Source organism: Marmota marmota, unplaced genomic scaffold (genome assembly GCF_001458135.2).
Source record: "Marmota marmota marmota unplaced genomic scaffold, marMar, whole genome shotgun sequence".
NCBI lineage: Eukaryota > Metazoa > Chordata > Mammalia > Rodentia > Sciuridae > Marmota > Marmota marmota.
In genome coordinates, this window is record NW_026000136.1 from 1,744,494 (window position 1) to 1,767,585 (window position 23,092).

The following is a 23,092-nucleotide window of genomic DNA, read 5'->3' on the forward strand; positions in this document are numbered from 1 at the left end:
ATTTCCTAGGAAATTATTTCCAGAAAGGCATGTTAAATATGACCAAACATCTGTTGGAAGATTTGCATACACTTAATAACCTGGTCCTTCCATCAAATTCCAACCTCCGCAATTAAATTGGGCTATCTGAGATACTCGGAGGCTTTATGGTGGCTTGTTAGTCCCTGTCTCCTCCAGCTCTGACTCACACAGCTGGGCTGTGGGGGGTTAAAGGTTAAGCCTCTGCTCTCTCTCCAGCTCCTCCGATGATTGCCTGGCAACCTAGAGTGGAATGACTTCATCAGAAGGAAGGCTCAGAAGCAAGTTCTAAGACAGAAGGTGATCTGCAAAGTTAAGGTGGTGATTTTCACATTTAAATAAAAACTGACATACTCTAAGAGCCTAATATGTAATGGTGGTAATTATAAGGCCATAAACATATCCCACATACAGCAAAGGAGGCCTAGTTGGAAAAATTACTAGCCAAATACTGGATACATATTAAGGAAGGGGGTAGCTGCTTCCTTTGCCTGAAATCCAGGACGATGTGTTATTTCCCCCCAACATCCAAGCATGGTATATTTTATAGCTTGCAAAACCTGATAAGACTGCCCCAGAGTCCAAGTGGATGTGTCTGTTCTAAGTCCAGAGACATCTCATACTTTCGGGTTTCCCATCCCAGTCACACAGTGCCTTCATTGTGAGATTTCCTAGTGAACTTTATCCCAGGAGCAGTTTAAATCGAGCCCCCGCCCCGGCCCCGTATTGGGGAGCTGAACCCACACCTGGTGCATGCTAGGCAAGTGCTCTCCCATTGAGCTACATCTGAGATCCCAGGAGCAGTGTAGAAGCTATAAGTGATGCAATGTACCTAGATAGAAGTTCAGTATTTCACTGCATAATCATTGCCACTACATTAAAGTATATTCACGAATATTCCATGCATACTAACCTTGTACCAAAGACAGTTTAGTAATTAATTATTTTAAAGTACACCAGCAAGATTAAAAAAAAAAATCAGCTTCAAATAATGGTCACACCCCTCTTTTTTACAACAACAACAACAAATTGGCATAAAATCTGTGACAATTATGCAGTGGAATATGGTTTTTAAAAAATCAGACTAAGCCGGGCGCGGTGGCACACACCTGTAATCCCATTGTCTTGGAGGTGGAGGCAGAGTTCAAAGCCAGTTTCAGCAAAAAAGCAAGGCGCTAAGCAACTGGATGAGACTCTGTCTCTAAATAAAATACAAAATAGGGCTGGAGATGTGGCTTAGTGGCCGAGTGCCCCAGAGTACAATCCCCAGTACACGCCCCCCCCAAAAAAAAAAATCAGAATAAGATCTCTTGTCTGTGCTTGGTGGAAGAGTCAGATGCTAAGCAGTGGCTCCTACTGTAAAACTGTTCTGCACCCTCAGGGTCTGGGTCACCCCGACATTAGGTGCACACTCTGGGAGAGGCCCAGAGATGACATCTGCCTCACCCCTGGGCAGGGCTCGGCCCAGGAGTAGACAGAACAAGGAGCCTGAGGGGCCCCACCTGGGAGACAAAGGAAGACAGGCTTCCCTAAAACTCAGCTCACCATGGTTTCTAAATCCCATAAAGATCTTTTGATAAGCACAGCTCCAATGAGTTAAAGGTCGAGCTTAACGTAAAGGTTAAACACGTACTGCCATTTCAGCTACCAGTTCTGGGCACTTATTCATTTTTTTATATTCCAGGAGCTTCCCAAATTACAGGTGGAAGTCCCCCTTCCTCCACCTAAGAGGGTCATGCCCTCCAGTCTTTAGGTCAGAGAAGAGGTGGTCGGGGAGGCAACCATCAGGAAAATCCTTGCGCCTGGGGGATGCGGGTGCCCCTTTCCTGCGTTACCAAAAGGCAGAGCTTAGGGGAAGAGCTCGCGGAGGACGCGGGCCTCTGACCTCCAGTCCCAGCTCCGTGTGGTGCACACAAGGGCTTTATTTAGGACCACAGAGACCCGAATGTCCTCGGTCCAGGTTCCATAGCACAACAGCGACGCAGCAGCAGACTCGTAATTTACAAGTCCCCTGGTCGCCAGGAGCCCTGGGAGGGCCGCGAGAGGGCGCGCGGTGGCCGCCGCCCCGCCCGCCTCAGGTGGGGCCGCCACGCCTACTGCTTCGGCCCCGCCCATCCGGCGGCTCGGCCCCGCCCACCGGCGCAATCTCATTGGCCTCCGCGGAGGCTGGACCGCCCACTCTCACCCACCCCACCTTGGGCACGCCCACCGCTCGCCAGGCCACGCCCTCCAGGCTGCCCCAGGTGGGGCCGCCCCGCCCACCGGCCCCGCGGCCCCGCCCGCTCCGCGGCCTCAGGTGGGGCCACCCGGCCCGCCCCGCCTGCCCCGGCCGCGTCTGGCCGCTGCTCCTCCGCTCCCCGCGTGCGGCGGTGCGGCAACTTTTGACATTTTGTCAGTGGGGATCCGGGCGAGCACTCTTGGGCCGACGGCTGTGGCCGCAGCCGACCCTCGAGGGGGCCTTCGGTCGCGCCCCGCTGCTCCCGCCGCCCCCGGGTCGGGCGGCCACGAGGCCCCGCCGCGTCCTCCCGCGCTCGCTCGCCCGTCCGGAGGCTGCAGCCATGTCGCGGGGGCCCGAGGAGGTGAACCGGCTCACCGAGAACACCTACCGGGTGAGCCTGGGGCGCGGGGTTGGAGGCCCCGGTCCCTGGGGGAGGGGGGCGGTTCTCCGGGTCCCGGGTGCGGAGGCCCCGGGCGCAGGGGTTCGAGGCCGAGGGCGGGAGGCTGGGAGGCCCTGGGACTCCGGGGGAAACCGGAGTTCGGGGTTCGAGGCCCGGAAGGGAAGCCCCGCCGGCAGCTGGCAATTAATTGTCACCAGGGAGAGGTCGGGATTTTCACCTAAGGGGTAAGGAGGGGGACTTTCGCGGGAAGGCCCTCCCCTGCCTGAGCCGGAGACGCCCAGCGAGCCCCACGTTTCACAGCCGACGTGTTTGGGGGAAGCTGGGGAAGGCGGGGAGAGGCCGAGCGGGCTCTGGGCCCCGAGCTCCTCCCAGCTTCTCCTTGGAATCAGTGACCGCGGTGGCCTGGCTGGGCTGCAGCCCTCCGAGGCCGGAGAGACCAGCTCGAGTTTCCTCCGAGAAAAGAAAGCGCACAGGAATGTGGGGGGGGGGGGAACTCCCCTGTAATTAGCCATCGCCAGGTGAGCCGAGCTCCTCGCCGGAACCTCGCAGGAGGCTCGGCGGCAAGTTTGCTCTGGGAAGCCTTGAAACGCCCTCCCCCTTGCACCTTTCTTCCGCAGCTTTAGGTTGAACTTGGCTTTCATACATTCATGGTTTTGTGAGGTTATTGCAGCACCGAGGAGTTAATAAAATTGACATAACTTTAGGAGCGCTGGATGGTCCGTCTCTTGCATGTTGTGCGAGAGAGAATTTTCCCAGAAACAAGACATGGGATTAGTGGCCAGTTTAGTAAGTTTAAGTCCTAATAAATGAATTCCAGTTGAAATAAGATATGCGTTTAATCATCTGCTATTAATAGAATACAAAACAACTTTTGTTTTAATTCTGCTTAGGCTCCTTACACCCTTGAGACTTTGAAGTTCTCTGAATTCATTTGTAGCTATGTTTACATGGCTTTGCTAATTTTGTAGATTTCTTTTAATCTTAAAACTGAGTCTTTAAATTTGCCAGGACTGAGTGAGTTCCTGTAATCAGAGGAGTTTATTGACCTTTGTTGAGTAAGAGTCTAAAAACAGCATGAAAATATTTTCATAATCTAGCCATTGAAGGCCCCAAAATTATCGATTCTGTTCATCGCAATACATAAAGTGTGTACTGTATCATGTGAAATATTACTTTATAGATAGAGTAGACTGTTGACACAGCATTTGGGGGTCAGGAACTGTGACCAAAAACTGTTCCTGCTAGTGTGTTTCCTTAATAGAAGGCAATTTCTAGAAATGCAAGAAATTTGGATGTTTAAATTCTTATGTTTATATTGAGATTGTTAACATTTAAATGACCCCAAAGATGGCGAGGCAGGAGGTGTGGGGCGCTGACAGAGAGTAAGTAAAACATTCTTAGATTGGGGAGTCATCACTACTCTGATTATAGTTAAGGAAAAATTGTATGTGACTGAAATGCAGATCACTACAAATTATGTGTGGATTCTTTAAGTATTCGCTGGAGTTCAAAAACATATGAATATTGAAGTTCTCCAATGTAGGCCTGTTTTTCCAGTCTGAAATGAGAATATCAACTTGAGACAAGCAATCAGATATTCAGGGTAAACTATTTTCTCTCCCTTCTGACTGACTGACTGCAGGAGTCTTAAGATGGGTTGTATTCAAGCGAATTACAGAGTCACAAATGTCAACAATTTTGGCAAGTCATATACCCATGGAACTGGGACAGAAGGAAAAAGTGTGGATTTCATTGTTTTGGTTATCCAAATTTGTAGTCATAAAACAGTGTAAGTCATTTTCAAATTTTGAAAGGTTATAATATACTAAAGATCAGAAACCACTACTTTATTGCTTTCTATTCCCAGGTGTCTGAAAGCACACCCCAAGCTCACTAAATATTGATTGATTTTAATCACCTTTTCCTTGTTAATATGTTGGGATCAGGCTTTTTCATGTTGAGGTGATGGGGAAAGAATTTGCAGAACCAGAAAACAGGTTTACATAAAAGTTGCAGTAAAGGCTGCTAGCCCTTGGTTTGGCTATGATGAATACACGGTGAAGTTTTACATCCACAGGTCTGATTAGAAACCTGAAAAGCCTTTTGCCGCCTCCTCATTGAGTTCTTCTTCCCCAGGCCCCACCCACAGTGATCAAGGCTAAAAGCAAGCATAGTATGACAAAATTCTACTGACAATATTGGTGACTCTCATTCTTATAAAAAACAGATTTCCTTTATGTTACCTAGCGACCTGCAATATTTTACTAATAGAAACACAGCCTAACCAGGTGTGATTGCAAAAGCCACCTGCAACTGAGATTTTTTTTTTAATACTCAAATTTCTTTGAAATAAAGGAATACATTCTTTAGAGAAAAGGGAGGTTTATAAAGTAGTGTGATCCTCTATATGCAGTATCAAATATCCTTTAATACATATTTAAACATTTGCTGAGTTTTCTAAAATATGTACTTAGACAAATTGTTACTGGCAATCCATGCTAACTCCCAGGACAGCATGCATTTTACACCTTCATAAACAAATGACATGATAATAAGCCTCAAAATATCAAATAATCTTGCTGTTGCCAATTAAGAGTTTGGCCAAAGATCCCGCCCCTTCCCACACTTTAGTCCATAGTATGCCCATAATTTTCCCTCAAAAGCTTGCTTGTAATTTTTACATGGTTTTCTGATGAGTACATGCTTTAGTGGGAGAGGAAGAAGTCAAGTTGAAACAAACCTTTAATTAAGAGTAGCCACAACCTTCCTAGAAGTTAGAACTGTTCATGTCTTAGGAAGTTGATGGAGGCCCCGTGTGGTGTCATCTAGGGATGTCCTACCTACACAAATCTTGCTAAACAGTTGAGTGCAGGAGGAAAATGACAAGGAGGGACAGGGACACAGAAGACTCAATGTCACCTTCTCAAGGAGGCTTGTTCAAACAACTTTAAATTTGCTGACAGTGCTCTCAACCTCAACTTGGGCTACTTTACCTTTCCCCTCATAAAACTTCCTACTCAGTATCCTAAGTGATATATTTTCTGTGTTTTTTTCATCTCTTTCCTCCTCAACTGGACTGAGCTCGACAAGGCAAGGAGCTTTGTTTTATTGTTCTCCTTATGCCTAAAACCGTTCCTGGTGCATAGTAGGTGTGCATGTTTGTTGAGTAAATACACATTTAATTTATTAAACACCTAATCCTGTGCCACGCTCCCTGCTCCCACCCTTGATCATGTTCATAGAGCATCTTGTTGCTAAGAATATATCTGCCCATGAGGTGGACGTTCGTCAATTATGTGTATTTACTTGTCATTTTTAGATGAAAAACTAAGGCCTAGAATCTATGACCGGCTTCCACACTGGTCTCCAAATAGTAATTTAATTTGTAGTTTCTAGTGATCAACAAATGCACAAACCAAATACATTTATTTTTTTTTCCCCAAATATATTTTCTAATTTGGCAATCTAAGATGTCACTGGAATTTTTCTGTCATTCTGACAATTCACCTTTGGCATGTTTTGAACAAGCCTTTTGTTAAGAAACAAGTGCTTTTCTTTCACTGGGTAAAGGGAACAATCTATGCATGTGTTTTCCTTGTCTGTTGAATACCTGTCAGGTTGATTTCCAGTGTGAGACAACAACATACAAGTCTGGCATGTAAAACTTTCATGCCTTTCAAGACCCCTCTCTGAGGTGTGCTCATCACTGTAGCTCTACCCACTGCTGGGTATCTTAATCTTTTCCCACAGCCCTACCTTCTTCAGGTGTGCTGAGATAAGATGGGATTGCAGAAGTCCAGACGACTTGCTCTTGGCTCCGTAGGACTGACAGAGTAGAGCCATGTGCTGGGAGCAGGAGGGGGTGCCAGGTATTGGAAGTATTCTGAACAGCCCAGTGCCTTAGCTTTTTGTTTGGTAAAATGAAAGTACAAAGCAAACAATAGATTTTTTCCTTCTGTAATTTTTTTTTTTTTCCTGATGGGAAAGAGGTTTTTTGAACTCAATAACATTGCCGTGCGGCATCCTTTATTGTGAAACCCAGGGGACCACCTGGACAAGTGACACCTTCCATGGGTTTCAGGTAGCTTTTGAGTTCACATTTGTGACATTATTCCAGAAGTCACTAGCCTTATAAAGACCTGTACATTAGGGAAAACTATTGTCCCCAGAATTGCCCCAAGTTCGTTTTCTTCATTCCACATGGCCATTTATTCTGCAGTCCAACAGCAGAAAATAGCCAGGCCAGCCTCAGCAGCTAAGCGGGGCCCTGAGCAACTTAGCGAGACACTGTCTCAAAATCAGTGTAAAGCACCTCTGGGGTCAGTCCCTAGTACAAAAAAAAAAAAAAACAGAATTATTATAAATGTACAGTTTGACCTGTTGACCCATGCAAATATATTTTGTTTTTAAACTTTTTATTAAACTACAATATACATAGAGAAAGGTGTGCCCAAGTATATATAGTTTACTAAATTGCCACAAACTGAACACATCACTGTCCTAACCTCTGATGGCCTTGGTTATTTTGTCCCTTTGCCCAGGTTGCTTGTCACATTCATCACTGACATGGGAGGAATTGTGGTTCTTGTTGCTGAGTGGCATTCTACCATATGAATGAATCACAATTCATTCTTCTCTTGACAGGCATTTTGGATTGTTTGTAGACTCCGGATCTTAGGAGTAGTGCTTTGTGAATGTGTCTACTACAGTTATAGTCAGACCCTCATATCTCTTGGGCATACGCTCAGGAGTGAGTTTGCTGATGTAAAGTATTTGAATACTTAGCTTTAGTAGAAAGTGCCAGGCAGTTTTCCAAAGTGGTAGCACCAGCTGACATTCCCACCAGCAGTGTATGAGTGTTCCTATTACTGTGCATCCTGCTGGCAAGTGATATTGCCTGTCCTTTTAATTTTTTGCCATTCTGATGGGTATGTGCAAATAAAATTTTAAAATTCAAGACCAGAGTTTTGCTCCAGGCCTCCTGACTGATTATCTGTTTCTCTGTAGGGTGCCTACAACCTAAACAGGAGCCCCTTAGGGGACACTTTATGTCAGAGACAGGATCATGTCCTAGGGGTTTGGATCTCCAAGAGGCCATACAGCTGTAGTGTGGTATTCCCTAAGGTAAAACATGAATCTCAGTATATTTAGTTCTAAAACTATCATAGCTGCACATATCAAAGAGTTTATTATGGAAGGAATGTTGAGGGCATAGACAAGAGCCCTGTTTAGACAAACTGGGATGTTTGGGGTGGAGTACAGCACTTATAGTTAATTAATTTTCTTGCTAATTGAGTATTAGTGAAAGCTTTTCTCTCTCTCTCTCTCTCTCTCTCTCTCGCTCGCTCGCTCTGTGTGTGTGTGTCTCTTTCACACACACACACACACACACACACACACATGAGATTGAACTCTGTTGCTCTACCACTGATCTATACCCCCAGCCCCTTTTATTTTTCATTTTGAGACAGGGTCTCACTAACTTGCTGAGGCTGGCCTCGAACTTGAATCCTCCTGCCTCAGCCTCCCAAGTCACTGGGAGTAAAGGCATATGCCTCCAAGCCTAGCCTTTCCCTTTCTTTTTATGTAACTTTTCTTAGAAATATATGAACTTTATTGTTAGGGGCACAATAGGCTAGTATTTTTAAAAGATTTCAGTTTAGTTAGATTTCAGGGCTAAAACAAATGTTATTTTTAATTTCTCCCCAGTTACATTGTAGCTGTATGTACTTGAGAAATCTCCAAATGATACCTTTCAACATTTCCCGGTTGGTTCAAATGTATCTGTGTGTATATTTCATCTTGGAGGCTTTTTATGTTATGGTACTGGGGACCACTCCACCACTAAGGTGTACCCCCAGTTTTCAGTACTTATTTCCACGCCAGTCAGTATTTGGTGCTTCATCATTCTGATGACTCCACGGTACCCTGTTTCTCATCATAATTTATTGATTGAGCCCCTGTTGTTGGACATAGGACTTTGCTGGTAAAGCACTGCAGTGGGCATTTCCGCAGGTAAAGCTTTGCCCAAATCCATGATGTTTCTGAAAGCTAAATCCCCAAGAGGGAGGCTGGGTCAAAGGGTGGATCGTTGCAAAATGCCCTCCAGAAAATACACACCAAATTATGCTGTAGCCTGCATTATGGGAGAGCGCACCTTTCCCTGAACCCAACCAGTCAAGTAGGTCTTTTAAAACTACTTCCTTTTTTAAATAACCCACAGAAGGTGCATGAGCTTACAGCAGTAAAGCATGTTTAGCTCTGCTGAGATAGGGACATTGTCCAGAGTGCCAGAGATATTCCACCAGCTTTAGGCATATTTCCCCATAAACTTAAAACTTGTGGATGTGTAGCAAGTAATTACAGCTCTGTGACCCTTCGGACCTATGTCCTTCTGTCCTTATTTTCCTCCGCCTTGGTTTTATACTTTTATTTATGTTTTCCTGACCTTGAGTCTCTTTCTGACTTATCAAGTTAGTGATTATGTTCAGCCTCTAACAGTTGCTGCAAATCTTTGTGGATAAAGGTGAGGCTCATGTATATGAGATAAAATGTTGCTGTTTTCTCTTTCAAAGATAAATGAAAAATGTTACTAGAATGAGTTCCCAAACCAGGGAGAAATAGATGTTCACTGCTCAGAGATCCATGCCTTTCAGGCAGCCTGCCAGGCTGAGTGGTTTGGACAGAGCAGAAGGGGTCAAGATGCCCTCCTGTGTTTTGTTGCTTAAACTGTTTATATGGTGCTTTGGAGGTTAAAAAGTCCCCAGGCAATAACAATTCCTTCACTAAAAATCTCAATGGCCAGCAAGTTAACTGAAGGAGGGAGATTTAGAGTTTTTAAGGAGGCTCTGCCTTCTGAAGTGTTTACATTTTTTAATGTCGAAGGGTCACTTTTACAATGCTTAACTGAAAAGAAGCAGCAAGGGCTATATAGTCCATTTACTAAGGTAAAATTACCATTTTCTACCTCTGTTTACAAGTTGACCTTTTAAAGTTAAAAAGTTTTAATGGTTTTTCTCTTAATTTTCACATACAGGAATACTTTTTAACACTTACTAACCTGAGATTATAAATGCAACAGAAAACTACCTCAAAAGAATTAAACCATTCAGATTTCAATTTTTAAAACTTGTTTTAAAAAGCTTATTTCTATTGTTGCAAACAGCTGATCACCTTCAAGGTGCAGCTGTGTCCTACAAAGGTATAAAACTGGTGATAACAACCTGTCAAGGAAGTTCACCTGATTAGAGCACAGTACCTGCATAGATGCACAGAGGGGAAGAGGGGATCAGAACCGATGACCAGCCCAACACCAGCCATCGTAAGTGCAGAGCTGACCGTGTGAGTTATGGGGAGAGGTGAGGGGTACAGAAGACAGCCCTATCGCCGTCACATGCCTGTCAGATACAGGTGCTCAAGACTTAAGGTAATAAACCAATCCACTCTGGCTACAGAAATTCAAATGATAAATCAGGAAAATTATATTGATAATTCCTTAAGTGTTGTGATAATGACGATGATATAAGACTTTGATGATTGGATTGAGGATGCTGTTTAGTGGCCAGACATTTGCATGGCATTCATGAGGCCCTAAGTTCTATCCCCAGCACCACAGAGAAAGAGAGAGATTTAGGTCAATTATTCTCTGAACAGCTTGAGGTGCAGGACATGAACCAGGTCTTGACAGTACACTGTTTATCTCTAAGCATGTAAATACGTGAAACCTTGTTTCTATTAGAGTTTTGGGTCTGACTGTTAATGCTCTTTGAGAAGATTTCTCCAGCTAACCAATCCATCCCCTGTTAGCCTAGATTTGAGGGTAGTTGATAAGTCATTCTCCTCCAGTTGATCTTGTGCTTCTGTTTTCTTGTCTGTAAATAAGGATGATAATAGTATCTACTCATGAGGTTCGTACTCATGAGGATTAAACATGGTAATGCATGAAAGCTTTTAAAACAGTGTCCAACACATAGTAGGTGTTCAGTTAGTGTTCCTATTGGTAGCTTGAGTCTATTGGACTGTAACTGTCATACAAGCATTGATTTTCGTGTTTATTTACAGCCTTCCTCAGTATCTAAAAGGCTGACACATAGGTGGAGCTGAATAAATATTTGATAAGAGTGGTGTTGAAATTATTGGCACTTGTTTTTCTCTCAATGAACTGTATGCTCCTTCAGGGTTTTTTAATTCCCTCATGGGGCTGGTGCATAGTAAGAACTCAAAAATATTTGTGGGATAAATACTGAAGATCTGTGTTCCTCACACAGCTGTGACTAAAACCGTCACCTGCTCCTTAGCATGTGGGATTGAGACAGCACTAACAACAGTGGCCCTGTTATGAGCACCTGTTATGTGTGTCCCGAGCTTACCACCAACATTCATTCTTTCTGCAACTGTTTTCTGGAGCACCACAACTGTGCCAGGCCCTGTGGTCACTGGAGAACCGACCAACACAGACTGGCCTTCTGAGGTCATCACCAATGGTGGCACAGCTACCAGAGTTTAGCCCCGCCAGCCCTCCCCCTCCGCCTGCCTGGAGTCATGGATTGCGCCCCCCTGGCCCCAGCCCAGAGTTGTCCTGCCTTTGCCAGTTCATTTCTTGGGAGTTTTTTCTCATACTGGAAGAAAGGAGGAAAGGATTAAGAGATGTGAAGATTGAGTTTCAGAGAGGTTTTTTTTAGGTATTTTGTAAGAAGCCTTTGGAAAGTTGGATATATAAAAGAAACAGAGGAGAGATAAAAAGTATATTTTTTAGAAATTTTAATTCTCCTTACTGTAATCTAATCTTGAACTGTCGTTAAATTATTTGGGGTTTTTGAACAATAATTTTCGCATTGCAGGGGCTGTGATCTTAGTGTAGAGCAGAATGACTCTTCTCAGGTGTAAGTTCACTGGAATTCTTCTAGATACTACCATATAAGAATGGGGTTGGGGGCTGAGGCTGTAGCTCAGCGGTAGAGCATTTGTCTAGCATGTGTGAGGCCCTGGGTTCAATCCCCAGCACCACATAAAAAGCTAAATAAACAAAATAAAGGTATTGTGTCTGTCTACAAATAAAAATATTTTTTAAATTTTTTTTTAAAAAAAGAATGGGGTTAGGAAGGAACTAGTGAGCTTCACAGAAAAATGGCACTTGCTGTATGAAGTCAATGTACTTTGGTCTGATAAAGTTTCGGTGTCCTATTTAGTACTTTGGGGCTTTCTAAACAAATGCAGCCCCAGACATGAGTTGGGCTCTCCTGCAAATCCATTGCTTGCTTTTTTATCCCAGGATACACTTTTTAAAAACAAAAACTAGGCAGGTAAGAACCCCTAACCAAATGGTAGAGCGTACTTCAAGGCATATATCCATTGACGGCTGTTTTAAATCCAGCATCAAATCAATTTTTGTTTTTAATATATGCCATTTACATAATTAAGGTTACATATTTCTAAGTGATATTCAAGTAATATTAAAGATGTTTGCATTTCTTATTTTTCCCACATCAACCTGAATTGCCGTGGTATTTATCACACACCTGTCTTCCTATTCGACTATACACTTTGAGGGCTGAGCTGTCACCTCATTTATCTCAATGCTTTCTAGGCTCAATGTGGGCAGATGATGCACGTGTGTGTGTGTGTGTGTGTGTGTACATATATATTTTTTATTTTTTTGGTACCAGGGATTGAACCACTGAGCCACCTCCACAGCCCTTTTTATTTATTTATTTTATTTTGAGACCAGGTCTTCTCACTAAGTTGCTTAGAGCCTCACTAAATTGCTGAAATTGACTTGGAACTTGGAATCCTCTTGCCTCAGTCTCCTGAGCCACTGGGATTACAGGCATGCACCACTATATCTGGCTACATTTTTAGTTTTTGTTTGGTTTTGGTGATGTTGGGGATTGAACCCAGGGTCTTTTGCCTTCGAGGCAAGCACTCTACTAACTGAACTACATCCCCAGCCCAGCATTTATAGTTTTTCAGGTTGCTTCAGCAGCCCAAATGTGAGAAGGATTTTACAGAGCTAGTGGAATGAGACTTAAGTACCTGTGTTTTCTAGTACTTATCCCGATTCATTTGTTCAGTGTGTGTCTCTCTCTCAAATACCAGAAAAGAGACACATTGTCAGATCCTGGTTGCAGTGATACTTTTAGAATTTAAAGTTACATTCTGAGGTAGTCATCCTGGTACCACAATTTAGAACAGGAACGATCATGTTTCTATTCTTTCAAATAAAAACATACGCCTCTATCAACCAAGCAAAAATGGTTATAGCTCTTATCATAATTGGGATTTCAAGAAGCAGTGTTTGTTTCAATTTCATAGATACTATTCTCCCTGAAGTTCAGAGTCTGAAAGCTGCTCCAGTTCTGGGGCAGGGTTTCCCGGGGCCAGCACAGGTTAGGCGCTGGTGCGAGCCTGATGGCTTGCTGGCTGCCAAGGCTGGGGGTGCCTGCTTCCAGCCAGGGGTCTTCCTGGCACCACTAACCCCAGCCCAGTGTGATCATCTGCACTTAAACTACAAGGAAAAGTGATTTTTAATTCTACCAACAAAAAGTGTAAAACTTTTGTCTAATGTTTAAAATAGAGATTTTCTGGTTGTGAACTGAGTTCAGATCATTATTTTTTTTTTCTTCAAGTTACTTTTTTATCAGACGACCGTGAAATCTGAATACCTGTATGTGGTTCTCCCTCCACAATTAAAAAAGTAATTGAAAAATCCAGATTTTTATATAATATACTGGCTGGAATCACTCCGACACATAATTTTCGTGAAAGCCTTGAGAACTTTACCTAAGAGGTGTGAGCCACGGCAGAACTTCCTGCTCATTTCCATCAGTGTGCTGGGGCTTTTTGTTTGCCTGTATTTGGCTTTAGCTGAGCACAATTCTTGATGTCTAAATGAGTAGGGACTAGTTTGTCACAGAAATCTGTTTCTTTAAACAGTGACACAGATGTTGTGGGCATGTGATTGCATCTGGTAATTTATACCTATCTTTTTGGATGATCACACTCGTTCTCTTGGTCGGTTCTTAGGGAGCTCAGGACCTCATAGGTGCACCCATGACTCAGAACATTCTTCTATAAGAGGCTAAGCCCAAAGGCGTATCCGTGCTTCACTGACCACTTGCCCTGAGCTGCTCAGGCCACATCACTAGGAACAGATCCATGTGAACCTGCACAGTCCCCCCTGTTTCTTTCTAGCTGGACCTCTGTACCTGAAGGATCTTTTTTTTTTTTTTTCCTTTGCAGTACTGGGGATTGAACCCAGGGCCTCATGCATGCTAGGCAAATGTTCTGCCCCTGAACTACATCCCCCATCCTTAAGGAGAAACAATTCTGTATAAGACAAAACCTGGATCATGATGAAGGGAAAGGAGGACAATGTTCTAGTCTTAGTGAATGTTCGATGGAGAGTTTCTCTGTGGGCTGAAGATTTCCTATGAAACTTCCCTTTTATAGAATGACGGAGTAAGACCAGGTGCAGTGGCACATGCCTATAATCGATCCCTGAGACTCGGTGGCCCAGGCAGGAGGAGCTCAGGCTCCAGGCCAGCCTCAGCAACTTAGCAAAACCGTATCTCAAAATAATTTTTAAAGGGGCTGGGGATGTGGCTCAATCGGTAATGCACTCCCCTGGCATGTGCGGGGCACTGGATTCGATCCTGAGCACCACATAAAAATAAAATAAAAGATGTTGTGTCCACTGAAAACTAAAAAATAGATATTAAAAAATTCTCTCTCTCTCAAAATAATAATAATAATAATAATTTTTTTAAAGGGCTGGGAGTACAGCTCAGTGGTAGACCATTCCTGGGTTCAAAAGACAAAAAGAAGGACACAGTAAGGACTTTTGCTGGAAAAACATGCCAGATTTCTTCCCTAGTCATAGCTGGAAAGACAGCTGCTCCTCAGCAGTTTGATCTCCAAATTCGTGGGTTATCACTTTCTCCTAATGGGTCACATTGATTTTCATCCTGTGAGGGGAGATCGCTGCAGACAGCTAAGTGAGCACAAAGCTTTAGAACAATAGTACTTTCCACGGGTCCTGAACAGCATTCCCAAAGGATGGCAATGACCTGTGTCTCAAAACATCTGGCTCTTCTGTGTGTGAGCTAGTTAGCCACAACCAACGTGCAAGCCGTCCCACAGCATGAGGATGTGAATCCTTAGCAGTCAAAGGCTGTCTGATTTTTAAAGCTTTATTTTTTTTAAAGCTTCATGGAGTTGTAGTTTATGTAACTGTCAAGTTCACCCCTTTTAAGGGTACACATTCTTCATGCCCATTTTCTGTCCTTTCTTACTCCATCTCAAACAACCTCTGATATGTATTCTCTCTATAGATACATCTTTTCTGGAAATTTCATATAAATAGTGTCATGAAGCGTGTGATCTTTTGTGATTACTGAGCATAATGGGATTCATCTATGTAGCATGAATTAGTTCCTTTTTATGGCCAAATAATATTCCATCGTATGGATATACCATATTTTGTCCACTCACCAGTTGATGGACATTGAGTTGTCTCCAATAACTATTCATGTTTATTTAATTATTTTTTTTAATGGTACTGGGGATTGACTTCTGGGTTACTCAGCCACTGAAGCCTGAACCAACCCAAGCCCTTATGTTTCATTTTTAAACAGGGTCTTGCTGAATTGCCCAGGCTGACCTTGAATTTGCAATCCTCCTGCCTCAGCCTCCTGAGTAGTTGGGATTACAGGCATGCACCACCACACCTGGCCCAATAAGGCATTTTTTTTTTAAGAGCCACCTTATTGCTTAATGTGTGAAAGGCGACTTAAATGGCAACTTGGGAAAACACAGAATTTGGAAGCAGACTTCATAAGGAAAGCCCTGGCGTTTTCAGATTTTGTAAGTCTGGGAAGCCTTCTCAGGTGGAGGGCAGAGCCTTGCAGCTTTTATGATCCTTGGATGGGCCTGTTACTTGGAGCTAACGAAGCTGCGAGCAGTGGCCCCATTACCTCATGCTTGGTCTTCGCGGCTAATTGGCCCACTGGGCCGAGGTGTCTGTGCAGTGCAGATGAGCTGTGGGGCCGAGGGAAGGCGGTGGCAGTGGACAGGCCTCTCCGCAGAACACGGTCCCACCCTGGCCGATCCCCGATGGTGCCGTCGCTCTTCCTGGTGCAGGGGAAGCCGTGGTGGCTGATTTAAGGCCCTTGTCCTTTATTTACATCTAGTTTCTGCTGAGGGAACTGTGTAAACAGGCCGTGTCCTGGGGGGTGGGAGTGCCGAGCACTTTGAAGGAGGAGAAGCCACGGTCCCTGAGCGGTCCCTGAGCGGGAGGGAGGGTCTCAGAGGTTTTAGGCTGAGGCCAGTGGCCAGCTCCCAGAGATTGAGCCTTCAGGCGCCAGAGGAGCAGGGATGCTCCCCTCTGGGAATGAGTGCATCCTGTTGAGGGACAGCTGGAGCCCGGGACTGGGTGGAGAGCACAGCTCTGGCCAGGGCACAGCCAAGACCTTCCTCCTGCCCTGTTGTTAAGAGGACAATCGTCAAACTTGAGGACTGAGGGTAAATCTTTACACCAGGAAACCACCTTTCTCTTTCTCTTCCCTACTTGGATGTTTTCAGACACACATGCTTTTCTCTTTAATGCAGACAAGGGAAACAGTTTATGGCCTTTTAAAAAGGGGACTTTCTTCCGCTCGCCAGGTGGACCAAAGTACAGTAACATCAAGTGTCAGGCTGTGGGACATGACATTCTTAGTCAGGATTTGTGGGAGCATAGGGTTTGTGCAGCCACTTTCTTTCAGCTTGGCAGTACTGCGTCTGCAAAATTGAAAGACCTGTCACATGTTGGGTCCCAGTGATTCTGTTTCTGGGAAAATTTCCACCTGTGTGCACACCTGTGTGATTCCTTGCCCCGTAGCTGATTGTAGCAAAGCTTGTAAGCCATACATAAGCCGCTCAGTGGAGGAGCAGAGGGAGGCCATGTAGCTGTGTATATGCTGAGTGTGTATACACTGGGCGTGTGTGTGCTGGGTGTGTGTACGCTGGGTGCATGTATGTGTGTCCACACAGAAAGATTATTTCAGGAAAACGGCTCACACAATTATGGGGGCTGACCGTGTGAGGTCTGTGGGGCAGGTGGCAGGGGATGTTGTGGTCCTTAAGTGAAGTTTTCTCTTCCTCAGGGAACCCCCAGTTTTGTAGTTTAGGTCTCTCAGATCATTAGATGGAGTGCACCCAGAGTTGCTCTAATTTAAGTAGACTATAGCTAGTACCCGCATCTGCAGATGCCCCCTAGCATCAGCTGGGCTAGTGTTAAGGCAACTGATGACTGTGGCCTAGCCACGGGGACACCTGAAAGGCCCCATCACCGTCCACACAGACGCTAAATGGGAATGAACCAGATCCTATATATCCAGATGGACAAGTCCCGCAGCTAATACTGAATAACACAAGAAAGATACAAGGGAAACACATTGTATGGTGCCATTTAAGTATTTTTCATTTAAACATCTTTTCAATGCATAAAGCAAAACTATATGTCAATATGACTAAGTAGATATTCGTGTAAAAGTATAAAAGGCGGGTTAGAAAGCTAACAGCAGTGTTAATTAGCAGCTTCCCTGGTTGGGGGGGGGGGTCCGAGACTTGGGTGGTTATGGCGTCCTGCAGTTTTTGTCTGTAGTTTGTTTTAGTGACTTTCAGCAAAGGGAACCAGTAGGACAGTGTTGACTGTTGGCCACTCCTGTGGGGACTCTAGTGCTGTGGATTCTTCCTCCCCTCCCTCTCCTAGTGGAAGGAAAAAGGGAATGGGGTGAGAGATCTTGCCCAGGTGGAGCGGCTCCATGCTGTGATGCTATGAGGTTAAAATATTCACCCAGGAGGAGGAATAAAAGCATAAGAAGGATCTAAAAGGAAAAGGGGACACTGGGGAAACGCAGCTCCTCCCTGAACTTGTGCTCCGACTTCATAAAAGCAGTTCCCTCTCTATTTCACAATCCTCCAGGAGGAACCATGGAGGCCCCGGGCTGAGTGCAAAGGTTGAAGCTGCCTGGGTCTGCCTCTCCTCTTGCTGCCCCTAGGACCTCAGCAAGGTTTAAATATCTCAGCTATAAAACAAGGATAAGGTCAGATGAGAAGCTCCATGGAAAATATTGGGCATGTAGCCAGACACAGACCCAAAAATTAAACAAGCAAATGCTCTCAACTGAATAAAACAGATAACACCGATTTTCTTTCTAGAGAAGGGTGCCATAAATCCTAGATGGTTTGTAGTCGTGATCTCTCTTATCCCGATAATGACACTTTGAGGTGAGAAAACGATTCCATTTATTTTCATGTTGCAAATGGAAGTACCTAGAGAAATCTGTGTAAACAGGAATGTTTATTCATCTGAAGGTTGACTAATATTTAGAGCTTTCCTTTTGAAATATTAATTATAATTCGTTCAGTATGTGCTAAGTGTCAAGAGCTATGAAGAGCACATAACAAGTGCCCCGCAGGGCCTCGGTGTGGCTCAGTGCTAGCTCAAGGTTTGCCTAGAATGCACAAGGCCCTGGGTTTGATGCCCGTAAGTTCACTGTAGTATTCAGTTTTCACATTCAGTCTTCATATCCCTTATAAGGTGAAAATCGCCTTTATTCCCATTTTATAGAGGAAGAGACTAAGGCTCAGAGAGGTGGTGACGTGATCTGCCCAAGAATTCAAGGCACAACCCCTCGCCCCCCAGGCTTGTTGCTGCTCTCAGGGCCTGTCACATAAGGTATACGTAGTACAAACTGAAGGTGATTTAATAAATTGTGGGGGGGGCAAAACACTACCTGACGGACAGAAAGCCTTTCTGTGTTTGTGTTTGCATGAGTATTTCTGATGTAGCTTTATACTTCAAAACTATACAAAACATCTCAGTTGTCTGATTTTCCTCTAAGCAGCTGTGCTTGGCATCCATGGGGGGTATGAACTATGACTCCTGTGGCCATCTGCTGGCCCTCAAGCAGCTGCCTCTTTGCCAGAGTTGCTTACTGATACTCTCCCTCAGGCAGAGGGGGTCAACCCAGTGCCAGGGAGGTTAGCAACAACTGCCAGCAACTTCCAAAAAGGAAGCAGGATTTTCTTCAAATAAAACCCACCTAGAGGTACCCCCAGATAGGGGGCTGGGACACAGCTCAGTTGGTAGAGCGCTTGCCTTCCATGCACAAGGCCCCAAGTTCAATCCCCAGCACCGCAAAAATCAAAAAAGAAGTACCCTCAGGTAGCCCTTGTCACATTCTTGCCATGTGACACTAGAATGTGCCTTGATTCATATGAGCAATTGTGATTAATTTGCATGAGAGCATGTAGAATAAAATAATATATGAAATTTCAAAGATACATACTCAGCCAAGTTGTAGAACTCCAAATATTTAAAGATTCACAAATCAGTTAACAATGAAATCCATTATTCTGTGTAATCATACTGATAAAAAAGGAAAAAGATTCACGAATCACTTTTAAAGCTCATCCAATGTAGATATTATTCCCCTTCCCCCACCATGTGGCACTGGGGATTGAACCCAAAGGCACTTTACCTCTGAGCTACATCACCAGCCATTTTTATTTTTGGAGACAGAATCTCACACTGAAATGCTGAGGCTGGCCTCCAACTTGCAATTCTCCCACCTCAGCCTCCCAAATTGCTGGGATTTCAGGCATGTACCACCATGGCTGGTTTATTACTTACATTTTTAACTAAGAAAAACAGGTGCTGAGGGCTGGGGTTGTGGCTCAGCAGGAGAGCGCTTGCCCAGCACGTGCGAGACTCTGGGTTCGATGCTCAGCACCACATAAAAAAATAAATAAAAAGTTAAAGGTATTGACAACTATAAATAAAAAATAAATATTGAAAAAAAAAGGAAAGGAAAAGCAAGATGCTGAAATATCAAATAATTTGTTCTTGGTCATGTAGAAAACTGGTGGATGATGGGAGAAAACTAGAAGATAAACTAATGCTTAGAAATTTAAAGTCTTCTTAGTTTCACTGTCTGGCTAATCATAATTTAATTATTTTATACTTTCTTAAATACAAATTAATTATACCCAGTTAATTTGTATATAGTTCTGTATTGGTAAAGGTAATTTTTTTTTTTTTTTTTTTTTGGTACCAGGGATTGAACTCAGGGCACATTCCCAGCCCTATTTTGTATTTTATTTAGAGACACAAATCAGTTAACAATGAAATCCATTATTCTGTGTAATTGTACTGATAAAAAAGGAAAAAGATTCATGAATCACTTTTAAAGCTCATCTAATGTAGATATTATTCCCCTTCCCTCACCATGTGGCACTGGGGATTGAACCCAAAGGCATTTTACCTCTGAGCTACATCACCAGCCACTGAGTTACTGGTCTCACTGAGCTGCTTAGCGCCTCACTTTTGCTGAGGCTAGCTTGGAACTCTCCATCGTCCTATCACAGCCTCCCAAAGTACTGGGATTCCAGGTGTGCCATCAGGCCAGCTGGCAAAGGTGATTTTTCAAAAATGAAAAAATCTAAATACCAAAGTTGTTAAGGCCATGATAAGAGTGCATAATTTGTTATAAAATTATGATTAGTAACTACAAGGGCCTATGATAAACAGACCAATTGGAAATCTGGTGAAAAGTGCCTACAGGTTCCAAGGGACCTGCTCTTCAATATGTTATTTAGAATAGCTGACAACTGGGCTGGGGACATAGCTCAGTTGGTATAGTGCTTGCCTTGCATGCATAAGGCCCTGGGTTCAATCCTCAGCACCACCGACAAAAAGAATAGCTGACAACTAGTTCTCCAGTGCTGCTCAGCATCTGCGCTAGAACCAGCCCCTCTTCACTTGAGACTGGCACAACTAGAACTGGAACATCACCAGTCCACTAGCCTAGAATTTATTTTATAACCGTAGCCTTGCCTACTCTCTGAGTGGAAATGAAACATTCTGATTGAAACCAGGTTGGCAAATTCTCCTATCAGGTAGTAACCAGAGGTGCATATTAAGTGTTCATTACTTCTTTGTAACAAAAGAATGCTTCTTGGCCCATTTGTACCCTTTTTGTTCACTTTATTTTACACTTGGGGTCTTAAGCCTTTTATCCTCAGGCCAAATTTAAGCTGGACTTTGTGGGTATTGCTGATGACTCTAGTTGCAGATCAAATCTTAGCAGGCTTGGCCATAGCACTGGCCTTTGACCCAGCGATTGCCCTCCCTCAAACCAGGGACCCATAAGCTCACAATGTGTCCAATGCCACTGTGACGTCTGTAGATTTTGGAATATAAAGGCAGCACTTCTTATTTGTTCCTCATTGTAGAAATCACATGGACATCAGCTAAAATAACTAGATCAATGGCCAAAAGCCAGTGTAGAAATATATTTTCCACTCTTTAAAGGAACAAAAATTTCTGGGGGGACATTTCCTAAATAACAAAGTCTTGCGCTGAACACGTTGGACTTTTCAAACTGAAAAACCCTCATGTTGTTTCTTCTGAAGCTGGTTGTGATCTTGAGTCTTGAACTTTGCTTCTCAGTGGAACCATTTGGACAGTGATTTGTGTTTGGTGTGCGTTGTTCTTGGTGTTTTAAGGTGACAGTTATATGTGAACATTTCAAAAAGTATATCAAGAAACCAAAGTATGCTTTCCCTTATTGGGTAAGGAGCATGCTTAAGAAAACAGACCTGGGTTTCTGTGTGACCTCTTCCACACAGTAGGACGGTGCTAACTTAGCATTGGTTTCCTCTTTATGGCCTAGACTCGGCCTTCTAAGAATATTACAAGAATTTTAAGCCAGATTTCCTTAAGATAGTTTTATCTTTTAATTAGAAAGTGAACATTTCCTGGCTGGGACTATAGCTCAGTGGTAGAGCCCTTGTCTAGCATGCAGAGGCCCTGGGTTCAAACCCCATTACCATTAAAAAAAAAAAAAAAAAGTGACCATTTTTTAAAAAATATTTTTTAGTTGTAGTTGGACACAATATCTTTATTTCACTTATTTATTTTTATGTAGTGCTGAGGATCGAACCCAGGGTCCCACCTGTGCAAGGCGAGTGCTCTACCGCGGAGCCACAACCCCAGCCCCATAAAGTGACCATTTTTTAATGAAATTATTAATTTTTAAAATTATTGAGCTCACCTTGATTGCTGATAGGAATGTAAAATGGTGCGGCCACCCCGGGAGCAAGCCTGGCAGTTTCTTATAAAGTTAAACATACACCTAGCCCATGACGCAACCGCTGAACTCCTGGGTATTTGTCCTGGAGATACGAAAGCTTGTGTTCATACAAAAACCCGCCCATGATGGCTCATATCAGCTTTATTTGGAATAGCTAGTGACTGAAAATAACTCAGATGTTTTCCAACAGTAAATTGATACACAAACTAAGATTCACCCGTACCGTGGAATACTAGTAAGTAAAAAAGAAGGGAATAAACTGTTAATACGCCAATACATGGAATGTGTCTGAAGGACATTATGCTGAGTGAAAAGGCCAATCTCAGTGGGTCACAAACTGTAGGATGCCATTCATTCAAGGTCTTCCCCATGACCAGGTTAGAGATGGAGCTCTAGGATGCGTGGGGAGGGTATGACTAGGAAGGGACACACAAAGGAGTCTTTGTGTTGATGGACAGTCCTGTATAATTGAGGTGAGGGCTGTACCAATCCATACAGGTGATAAAATTTCATAGAAATAATGAAACACCCCCCACCAAAAAAAAGGTGAGATGAGAACTGGAAAAATCCAAAGAAGGTCTATAGTGGGGCTACTGGTGTCACCGGGGTGTCCTTTCCCTGGGTTCCCTGCAGCCATAGAAGACATCATTGAAGATGCTGGAGGAAGCATGCCTGGGAACTGGCCATCCCACTCCTTGTGAGTCATAAACTATTTTAAAATTATAACTTTATTTCAAAATAAAAAGAGAACTGATAGGAGATCACAGAAAAAGCAGCTATGGCGACAGGCGTCCAGTACTGAGGCTCTGCTGTCCTGCAGGAGGCGGGGGTCACTTGGCCTGGGCCTCCTGACTGCTGTGGTACCTGGGCCCAGGACAGCTGCCCGCCCAGTAACACAGGACAAGTGGGCTTCCTGGGAGACTGGGAAGAGGCGCCTCGTGTTTTTTGTTTCCTCCTCTTGCACACATTAACGATGGTAAAGGATTTTTTTTTTAAATGTAAACCTGAAGTGCAAAGGGACCTGAAAAGGAAACATCCGTTGCGGGGCGGGAGTCCTGTAGGGATTTGGGGGAACAGACGGTGGATGGAGGAGCAGTGGCTGGCTGAGCAGGATCTGCTGCCCTGGGCAGGACTGAGCCACTCCTCCCCAAACCCCAGAAGCTCAGGACCAGCCTGCAGATGGGGGGGTTGGGATGGGAACCTGGGATGGGGTGTGGCTAGCTGGCCTCCCAGGTCCCCTTCCTTCCTGCCCACCGCAGCACTAGCTCCTCTGCCTGACCGACCAGAAAGTTAATCTCAGATCCGGAGCCGAGAGCGCTG

The 23,092-nt window shown here is 44.1% G+C and overlaps 1 protein-coding gene across 2 annotated transcripts in view; it reads left to right on the top strand.

The window, feature by feature from the left end:
* The first annotated feature begins 2,310 nt into the window (after nt 1-2,310).
* Baiap2l1 (BAR/IMD domain containing adaptor protein 2 like 1) overlaps nt 2,311-23,092 on the top strand; it is an 87,061-nt gene continuing 66,279 nt past the window's right edge. The window contains exon 1 of one of the 2 annotated variants that reach the window (XM_048785238.1): nt 2,311-2,627. In XM_048785238.1, coding sequence (XP_048641195.1) covers nt 2,577-2,627 — 51 coding nt within the window. In that variant the 5' untranslated portion in view covers nt 2,311-2,576. The remainder of the gene's footprint in view (nt 2,628-23,092) is intronic. The other variant, XM_015501985.2, reaches the window with a different exon arrangement.